General features: G+C 32.8%; 1 protein-coding gene across 2 annotated transcripts; it reads right to left on the bottom strand.

The window, feature by feature from the left end:
• Nucleotides 1-78: 78 nt before the first annotated feature.
• Nucleotides 79-9,014, bottom strand: LOC123882238 (probable LRR receptor-like serine/threonine-protein kinase At1g07650). 2 transcript variants are annotated; one of them, XM_045931054.1, is made up of 24 exons: nucleotides 8,448-9,014; nucleotides 7,712-7,892; nucleotides 6,163-6,234; nucleotides 5,974-6,042; nucleotides 5,793-5,864; nucleotides 5,608-5,679; nucleotides 5,439-5,510; nucleotides 5,270-5,341; nucleotides 5,113-5,184; nucleotides 4,945-5,019; nucleotides 4,779-4,850; nucleotides 4,626-4,697; nucleotides 4,483-4,548; nucleotides 4,203-4,268; nucleotides 4,066-4,104; nucleotides 3,902-3,951; nucleotides 3,205-3,587; nucleotides 2,913-3,108; nucleotides 2,530-2,679; nucleotides 2,137-2,255; nucleotides 1,737-1,947; nucleotides 1,380-1,620; nucleotides 1,128-1,278; nucleotides 79-1,007 (listed from the first exon to the last, which is right to left on the bottom strand). In XM_045931054.1, the coding sequence occupies exons 1-24, from the start codon at nucleotides 8,551-8,553 to the stop codon at nucleotides 621-623; spliced, it is 3,066 nt and encodes a 1,021-aa protein (XP_045787010.1). In that variant the 5' UTR covers nucleotides 8,554-9,014; the 3' UTR covers nucleotides 79-620. The 2 variants fall into 2 exon arrangements, with proteins under 2 accessions (XP_045787010.1, XP_045787011.1); XM_045931055.1 differs by lacking the exon at nucleotides 8,448-9,014 and having other exon boundaries at nucleotides 7,720-7,887.
• Between the last annotated feature and the right edge of the window lie 1,552 nt (nucleotides 9,015-10,566).

Here is a 10,566-nt window from a genome sequence, read left to right as displayed (position 1 = left end):
AGAAAGAATTCCCTAAACTTGGTAAATTTGAATAAACTGAGGAATGATTTTATTGAAAGATTGAGAAAGAAGAAAAGATAAAAGATAATAGGATAGAATAGGAGAGAATCTATCCTCGAGGGTTTCCCCTTCACAATAGAGAATACTCTATTCAGCAATTACAATTTTCAAAAGATATCCTCTAACCTTTGTGTTCTTCTATTTATACACATACTCTCTAACTAATCCAAATAACTAACTAACTAACTTCTCTAAGACTCTAACAACTCAAAACTACAACCCAAATCACAGAATAAAAAAACCGAATTAAGCTATTAAACCACACCGCACTGAAAAGAACCGAATGTGATGGATAGTTCACGAACTGAACTGACTGACCGACACGAACCGGTTCAGTTCATAAAACTGTCAGTCACAATTCGATTTTCTCGTACGGTTTGGTTTTAGGCCTTTTTTAGCAACCCTATTGCTAGGTACCTAGTTATAGATGCAAATCAGGACTTTCCAATTTTTTGGTGCCAGCCTGCAAGTACTCAATCACCCGATGAAATGTAACTCTTTATTTTTTGTATTAAATTCATCACAAGATTTTGTAATGAATACATGTCAGGAAACCATCTTCATTCGTCTGATCCAACCGAGTTAATTTTTACAAGATGATGGCTCTCTTCTGTTTCAACATGCGAGTTTGTGGAATCGGTATAAATAGTAGGTATTGACATGCTTTGTGATCTGCTTGGATTCTCCCAGAAGTGACTTCTTATGCTCTTATGTTTGGAACTTGAACCAGCAGCTGAATATCCCGGATCCGATAGGAGATCCTGAATGTCGGTCCAACCTTCAAGCATGCTTACAACTTGGCACATTGTTGGCCTAAGTGTAGGAGATGCATTAGTACACAAGAGAGCCACATTTAGCATTACCGTTGCTTCCTCGGTTGAATATTCTGAACCCAAATCTGGATCAACTAGCTCCAGAAGAGTTCCTCTCTCTTGTAAAACATAGGCCTGATACAAATTAAAATTTTAGACTAGTTTGGTGCGAGCATTATGACGCACTTAGAATATGAACTAGCTCGAAAAAGTAGAGTGGAAACATGAAAAAAAATTGAGATAAAATCTACTTACCCAATCAAGCAGGTAGAAAAACTCATCGTCCGGCCTGTAATTGGTATTGCTCTTTCCACTGATAGTTTCCAATGCAACAACGCCAAAGCTATAAACATCTGCTTTGTCCGTCAAGTAACCGCGCATTGCATACTCAGGAGCCATATAACCACTGCACAGACAACAAATCATGTTATGACATGTAAACTTTATGATTTCATTTTGCATTACGAACTAGTAGTGAAGCTTCAGACCAAACTACTAAGAACTTACATTGTTCCTGCAATCCGAGTGCTGACATGTGTTTTGTCATCTTCAATAAGTTTGGCCAAACCGAAATCTGAAATTTTAGCATTAAAATCCTTGTCCAGCAACACATTACTTGCCTTTATATCCCTATGTATGATTTTGATTCTTGACTCTTCATGAAGATAAGCCAAAGCTTTAGCTATGCCGAGGCAAATTTTCTTCCTGGTAAGCCAGTCCAGTTTCGCTTTATTGTCTGATCCCTTCCCTGAAAGTTTGTGATTGGTAGAAAGATATCAATTATGTTTATTTGTAATGGTAATTAAGTATGGATATGTTTATGCATTCTGATTATTATGAATATAATTATAATGTTAAGCTAACCGAAAAGAATGCGAGATAGACAATTATTTTCCATATACTCGTATATCAGTATTAGCTGGTTCCCTTCCACACAACATCCATGGAGCTTAACAAGATTTGGATGTTGAAGTCCAGATAGCATTCCTATCTCATTCACAAACTCGCGGTTTCCTTGTTTTGATTTTGACGACAGCTGCTTTACCGCAATTACTGTACCATCTGGTAGTTGCCCCTGCAGCATGCATAAGGTATATTCTTAGTCTTGCATTACAACATATCTAAAATGTGTATATAGAATCATAGGTGTAATGAATCTCCATCACATTAAGTATGCCATGTATTTCAAATTTAGTATCTTATAAAATCAACCATAAGGTGGAATAGGTGACCAAGAATATAAACTTGAGGAGTATTAAAATACCTTGTAAACAGAACCAAAGCCACCTTCGCCAAGTTTATTTGCTGCATCGAAATTTTTGGTAGCTTCTTTTATTTGTCTTAAAGTGAACAATCCTGTTTGCAGATCTATACCCCTAAGCTCTGGAAGAAAAATGCAAATTTGGATTCAATAAGAAAGTTCTTAACTTTTTTCTGCAATATCAGACATTTATGTTTGCGTATGTCTGCGCGCGCATATGTGAGTGCACGTGAATGTGTATTATTTCCATCAAGCTTATTTATAGAAGTACTTATGACAATTGGAATGAATACATTTTCTAGAAATAATTACTTAGTACTAATTGTTGGAAGAATATGCAAATGCTGCTTAGAAACAAAATGAAGAACTGAAGAAACTTGGTGGCATATTCCATACCTTTATACACAGGATCCTTGCCTCCTAACAATCCCTTCCTCCTCAAGACAATCAGCATAATAAGGACAACAACCAGAACACCACTGGTTATGCCAACTGCCAGTATTATGACCTTAGTTCTGTTGCCATGATCTGATGGAGGTTTAAAATCTGCAAAAGGGAAAAGTATCTATTTATAGCGTTCGTAGAAACGAAGATAAAAAACTAACAACAGAAAAGGTAATCATCATACTCTCATTTTCTTACTAATTTTCATTTCTGTAATACATGTTACTCACTCGGTCTTATTATAAGTGTCACATTCAGAAAAATTATTTGTCTCAAACTATTTGTTACTATAGAATCGAATACATGCCACACTAAGAATCTAAGATGTGACTTACTAGGATCAACTGATATAGCAGATACTAAAGGACCATAAACTCCTCTTGTCGGTATACCGGTGGTTCCTTTTCCAGCCCAATAGAATTGAATCTTCAAAGTATTCTGTGTGACAGAAGCATTAAATTTCTTCACAATTGGCTTTTCGGCACCACCAGCTTCTCGTTCGATATCAAAGTCTTTCAGAACCAAGTTCCCCTTAATCATAAAACACATCAATATATTGCATCTACATCAATGCAACCCAGCGCAGATTAATTATTTAGCATCATGAACATATAAAGTAATAGTTACCTGGATGTAGACATCAAATATCCGTCTCCCGAGACTGTTAAATGACCTATCACTGACGAAAATTATCTCTGAAAAGTGAAGTTTTACAGTGTAATTTCCATTTATCATACAGAGGCCATAGTATGTGAGCGAGAGGGGCGAAACACGAGCTGTTGTGTACAGTTTTGAATCGGTTTGTGAGACATTAAGAAGTCTAGAAGTATTGGTCACAATATAGGGATCAGAGTCGATATCGTTGTCCATGAAGCTCCCTGTGCTGCTAAGAGCCCAATCCTGAGTGGAGTAGAACATTGAAGCGCCTTTTCGTTCTATGTCAGCATTATAGATTTTATCACTTACATTTGCTTCATTACCGCCACAATTAATGTGCAGGGAGTAATGTCCTGTTGAAGAAACAATGGTGAACAATATTAGAAAAAGAATACTTTTCGATGTAAAATCTTGCAACGGAAGGTAAAATTCACAAAGTAGCTAATATAGTCTGTGTTTAAATTTTTAAAATTTTAGTTCATTTACGTGAATTTATTCGATAAGATGCCACTTCAAGTCATGCTATCTGTTCTGATAATAAAATCTGCATAATTATTTCTCATCCATGTATACTTCATTCAATTTCTGGTAACGAAACTTGAATCACTATTCAAAGAAGCATATAAGATAAAAGTATATTTTGTAATTTGTATGGTCACACACTTACGTGGATCCGAGCACGGGAAGTTTCTTTTTAAGCATGAATTAATGTTACTTCTGCAACAAAGAGTGAAAATTAAGGTTAGATTCTAATGCTACTATCAAAGACCTTATTTTACAGAACATAGCAAAAAGGTGTGAACACATTATGTTCAAAGCACACCGCCTTACTTCTTAGTCGCTGATAAAGAGTAGCTCTCAACCGTGTTTCTGGAAAAAATAGCAAAAACTTGTTACTCTTGTAACTGATAACTGATAACTAACATTTATTCAGGACAAGTGGAACTCAAAGCTTGAATGAAACTTACACGCTCCCTCGTTGACATTCAGTTGGACTTGCGCTTTCCCATTCAAAGTTATTGTAAGAGACATCACTGTTCACCATCACCAAAATATGTTTATGCAGACATCAATATATTGAAGTTCCTAGATAATATAAATCATCTAACTCTATTTTTTTTGTCATATTTTAACCGCGTCAATAGAACTTTGATCGTTTTCATATTTAAAATGCTTTAAAACAGATGTAGCATAAGAAAATATTAAGATAGAAGATTGAAACATAACTATTAAAGGAATTTAACATACATATTTTTGTTATTTTTAAGGACCCAGCTAGGTATCGTTCCTGATAAGTTGTTCGATGTAAGATACCTGCATTATTCAACAGAAATTTTACTTCATTGGATGAGATGTTCCGAAAACACGTTTTGTTCAATCTATACACTTACATGTAGTCCACTTTATCGAGCTCTTCAAAAGAACCAGGTACCTTTCCGCTCAAGCTATTGAAACTCAAATCTCTACATCAATTAAGATAAATAAATGAACATGTAGTTTTGCATAATCATTAGTTCTTGAATGTCGTTTGTAGAATCACTTACAAGATTTTCAGTTTTTCCATTAATCCAATATATTCCGGGATCTCTCCTTTAATCATGCATTTTCTCAAAACTCTGCATTATGATTTCCAAATTAAAATATAAGTCATTTTAAGAAGACTTCAAAATAAGAAGAGAAAGAATTTTTAAAGTCATTGATTGATCTTACAGCGTCTTCATGGATTTCATATTATTAAGTGGTGGAAAATTAGAGCTTTTGCTACCATTCAAATCAGTTATCCTCCTAAGTATCAAAACAAACAAAAAAATCACTTGAAAAATTCATCTTCTATAATAAAAAAAATTAAATATACATAAAAAAGTGTTAGAAGCATACAAATCACTTAATTTTGTCAATGCAGAAATGCTGGATGGTATAGGCCCCTCAAGAGAGCAACCTTGAATGTGCCTGAAATCCGAAATAAAAAATTTGATACGAAAAATACAGTATATAGAACAAATAAATTAAGATAAAAACTAGTTAAGAATCTTACAGCTTTTCGATTACTGTCCATTTACTAATGAAATCAGGTATCTTGCCGGAGAAGTTATTGTCACTTAACCTCCTAAAATATGTACAAAAGATTAGTCAGTAAATTGATTCATTAATTGATTTAATGCAGATTATAGATAAATTAAATGGATAAGAAAGAAAATACTTACAAATCAGTCAACTTGGTCAACTTGGAAAGCGCGGACGGCAATGCTCCTGTGAATCCATTTGATTGTAGAACGCTAAACATAAATGATTCATTCATGTTAATCACAACAGAATGAAAAATTGATTCTGGTTCCAATTATTAAGAAGTTAACGAAGTTTCAGAAGAATTACAGTTTTTCTAAGTTGATCAACTTCCCGATTTCGGTTGGAATAATGCCTGAAAACATATTTCCTTCAATACTCCTGTAACATTCATACAAATATTATGTTATTTAAACAAAACCCTAACGTAAATTAAGAATTGCGGTCACAAACAAACACAATTTGTATGAAAATAAAGAAATGATTTAACATACACATTTTTTAGGGTTGTAATATTGGTAAGAACTTTAGGGAATGGTCCTGATAATCTGTTTCCCATTAAAGATCTGCATATTCAACACACAACAAACTTTAGTGTCATTTTTTGTTTGTTTACTTGACAAACAAGAAACTTAAGAGGCCATGATCAAAATGTGGATAGCAGAAAGTTCTTACAACTCGACCAAATTCATTGTAGCCCATTGTGGAGGTATAGAACCGGTGATGATGTTACGACTAAGGTCCCTGATTGTACGATAAAGTATTGGTCATGAAGTGTCAGTTCAGTGGTAAGAGTATAAATTGAATGGAAAATCATGCAGAGCGAAGAATGATAGTTTTAAAAGCGAGGTTTAGTAATGTTACAATATTTTTAGATAACGAAGCTTCGAAAACTCTGGTGAGAGAGTGCCTGTTAGATTTTGAGCCTTCAAGGATCTGTTGAAATATATGAAATTAAATAAAGCAGAAAATTGATTATTGCAAGAAAAATGTTATACAGGACATGAAAAATGAGAGGAAAAAGTTATTAATCCCAAATTTTACATTCCATTGAGGAAAGTAATTTTTTGCATAAACCAAATGCTTACATAGAAATAATTTTAATAGTATTATTGACTTATTGTCTTTTCCAATTATTAATTCAAGTTATCTTGGATTTTTTTTTTTACTCAATTATCTTGAGTTTTTAAGTGGTGGTAAATAAAATATTTTTTTTATCTGTAGACGAAGTGACAAACATTACCACACTAGCTAAAATTTATACATACAACTGCGAAATCTTGAATTCAAACCAGAGTAAAACTATCCAGACTAACAATATTGGCTTTTGACATTTAAACTAGGTCTTAGGAAAGTAGAGTAGAATTTCTAGTTAGTTCAAATTACATTTTTTGTGGCATGAAACCCAAATTGTGTTTACTAACTAAACCACTAAAGACTCTTTGAATATAAACTAATTTATTAATATTTCTTATTATATCGTTGAAAAGTAACTAATCGGCTATTGCTAAACACAAATCTTCACTCCAAAAAATACAGCAGCTTGATGGAAGAAAAATACCAAATGGTTTAAACTTTAAAGTATAAAAATATGAAAATTTAACAAAAAATAGTGACAAGAAAAAAAAAAAGGAATAATAGTACCCTTAAAATAATGAAAAGACAGAGACAGCACACACATCCTTTTCAAAGTCAATGTTTTGCAATTGGCATTGGTTGGACTGATTGTTGTTTTGACCCAATTCCACAAAATTCCAAACTTCAATTTTTTTAATAATAATAATTGAGTTTCATTGTCACATAATAGACCAACAATTATTTTTTTCTGATAAATCACTTTGACCAATTTGCCATTTTTATTTTTAATTTTTTTGACCAATGTATAAGCCACATATTTGTATGGATCGGTATGAATAAATCACTGAAAATATCCTGCCACAAAACAAAATAAAGAGTAGAAAAGTATTTTATTTTGAATCCAACAAAAACCAAAATCTTTCTTATAAAAAAATGAAAACTCCACTTTGCTATTTTTTATGTTAAAAAAGAAATTGTCTGTATGCACGTGAATATCTGATGGTAACATCAAAGTTTCTACACTATAAAATATTTGGAAAAAAAAATAAACAAAGATTAATTAACAATGTTAATCAAAACTTGTTGAAAAACATCTTCAACTTTCAAACTGCACATGATTGCACGTGACTTTCTGCTATACTATGTTTTAGCTTATGCTTGGTATCACCGTAAACGTATCAAGTGATTTTGCTTAAGCTATACTTTGTAGTTTTAGAAAATTCACAATACATTATCGTAATTTTAACATATTTACCGTAATACCAATCATACCCTTAGTTTGGAAGAATCTAAGATATGAAATAGAGAGAAGATAGGAAAGAAGAGAGGACAGTACATGCTTACAACATGGCAAGAAGAATTATGGTTGAAAGAACAATTACAAACCACAGAACTCTCAAAGCCTTTTCTAGTAGAAGATTCTGAAATATTCCATTTTCCTTTTCCACTGCAAGGATCCACTCCAAAATCCCAATCTTTTTTCCCAATCTTGTTCCCTATTTCCTTCAATGCCTTCACTACAATCACAAAATTAACAAATTCAGAAAAATTTAATTAATATCACAAAGCAAAAATTCTATATATAGTCTTGACATATTTTATAAAAATGTATGACATCAAAGTTTTTTATGTATCTATAACTCTGATTAAAGTTGCATCAACCGTATTTAACTGCAATTTTGTGTGACATCAAGTATTATGATGTGAGTATTATACGTAAAAATTAATTACATCAGTTAGTTTGAGTTATAACTAAATGATGTAACTAACTTTTACATATAATAATGACCGTAACCACGGTTTAAAAGTATGTGCAAGAGATAAGTAGAAGAAGTTTATAGATGCTTACTATGAAGAAACAACTAATGATGCTAATTAATTAAACTAATCTTATGATTAACTACTTGATAAAAACAACAATGACCCAGATGAGATATTCTAACAACAAATCTAGTCCAACCTTAAAAATCAATTCTTTTTTAATGGATTTCAATAAGCCTAGCTTAATTAACCATAAACACCAAAAACGAAAAAAAGCACTTTTGAAGCTTAAACAAATGAGTTTTAGTTACCGTCTTGAGTGTTGAGCTTTGGTGTAGCAGCTGAAGCCAAGTGTGAGATGAAAATCAATGAAGTAGAACCAATGAGAAGTAACAAAAAAAGTATATTGAACTCCATGAAAGTGTTTTTTTCACTGTTGAATTAGATGAAGGAGAGAGGGATTGAAAAACTATATATTATGAAATTTCATCATACTTGATGTCATAGAAATGAGGATAGATAGATAGATTTTGGGTTGGATGAATGACATTAATCATTAATGTTTCTACACCTATTAGTGTATAGTTTGGTTGGGAGCATATGACAAAAATAAATAAAAATGTATAACAAAACAAAATAGATAGCAAATTTGTGCAGAGTTGCAAGTTGCAAAAGAGAAATTAATGGTGATTGTACTCTTTTGCGCGTTGGCTTTTTTTCATAATCACACAATTTTAAAAATTCTTAGTATAACATAAGAATGTTCTAATCAAACGTCAATTTGTAGAATGAGATATGTGGGACTCACGCGCATAACCATATTGATGTTTATAAATTTTTTAAAAATTATGCAAAATAGAAAAAAGGTTGGTGAATTAAAATTGGTCTAAGTGTAACGATTTTGGGCTCTTTATACATGTGGTTAGAGTTCGAATTATGACTATTACATATAAAAAAATTCGATTAGAAATAGAGAATTTACATTATATGTCTCACAATTGATAGAACGGCGTGGAAATTCGGTCGTGAGGCGTCCGGGGGATCATCACCAGTAGCGGAGACAGGGGTGGCCAGGCTGGGCCATGGCCCACCCCAAAATAAGTGAAAGATAATATATACTGGTATGCGCGAAATTAATCATAATTGTATACATGGCCTAGTGGCTTTAGAGTGCCTCTTATGAAGAGAAAGGACATGGGTTCAAATCCTTGCCATCTTAATTTTTGCTCTTTTTCCTAATTTAAATTTTGCCTTTTTTTCCTGAATTTTACCTTTTTTTCCTGAATTTTTGCCATTTTATATGGGTCTCATAAAAGTGAGAGTGTGTTGGAGTGTGTTTATTAAAGAGTGTGTTGCTAGCATTATTCATTGATTTTTTTTCTCGTTTAATTTTTTAAATAAAATCAATTTTAACAAGTAGCATAAGGATTTAAGGCCCGTTTGTATTAACTTATTTTTAAGCTTATGCAAACAGCTTATACAAATTTTATGTATTATTATAAGTTTGTCAAGCTAGTTTATGCTAAAATAGCTTATAAAAATACAATTTTCACTAGTGTGAACTTATAAAATAGCATAAAACCTAATTTTTATTGCATAAACTAAAAAATAAACTAATCCAAACGGACCCTTAAACAGGTAATCTTGAGCGGCATAATAATACATCATACCATTAAACAAATACATGCCTTCTAAATTACTACAATTAAAAATTTGAATGTATCAATACACTTGATCTTTAAGGTATTTAATTAATTTTTTTATAATTAATTTTATACTTATTATAACTTAAATTTTTATATACAAAATAATTTTGTATTTAATTTATCTATTATTATTTTTTAGTGGCCCACCCGAATATCTATTCCTGGCTCCGCCACTGATCATCACTTCGGACCTTGAACAAGGTCACAAGTGAGTTGGACACTACACTTTAACTCAAAACCTTAAGGCGTTAGGTTTATGGGTCCTCTCACTTATAAACCATTCAACATTCACTACTATTCCATCCTATGTGGGACTCAACTCACACTTGAAATACCAACATTTCCCCCTCAAGTGTGAGTCCTCCATTATTTTATGGGTATTCTCCCCCTCGAACGGAAGCTTTTTCATCCACTTGTACCGCCGTTGTGTGCCATCAACGGGACACGCCGCCTGAACACCTGTCAGGAAGACTTTCGAAACAAGGAGCCGGATCAACAACCATTGGCTCTGATACCACTGTTGGGTCATGATGGGTCCGGGGATCATCACATCGGGCCTTGAACTACTTTACAAATGAGTTTGACACCACACTTTAACCCAAAATCTTAAGGCGTTAAGTTTATGGGTCCTCTCACTTATAAACCATTCAACATTCACTGTTTCATCCGATGTGGGACTCAACTCACACTTGAAATACCAACACGCCCAACACTATTGGACTTG

The sequence above is a fragment of the Trifolium pratense genome, linkage group LG4 (genome assembly GCF_020283565.1).
Source record: "Trifolium pratense cultivar HEN17-A07 linkage group LG4, ARS_RC_1.1, whole genome shotgun sequence".
In the NCBI taxonomy this organism is placed as follows: Eukaryota; Viridiplantae; Streptophyta; class Magnoliopsida; order Fabales; family Fabaceae; genus Trifolium; species Trifolium pratense.
The sequence above is the reverse complement of the archived record's forward strand: the minus strand, read 5'-3'. Positions and strand labels throughout refer to the sequence as shown.

Coding starts and splice junctions, on each gene's coding strand:
- LOC123882238 (XM_045931054.1), bottom strand. CDS start 8,553: ATGGAGTTCAATATACTTTTTTTGTTACTTCTCATTGGTTCTACTTCA. Junction 5,185..5,269: donor TGGACAGTAATCGAAAAGCT/GTAAGATTCTTA, acceptor TTCGGATTTCAG/GCACATTCAAGGTTGCTCTC. Junction 3,952..4,065: donor TCTTTATCAGCGACTAAGAA/GTAAGGCGGTGT, acceptor TCTTTGTTGCAG/AAGTAACATTAATTCATGCT.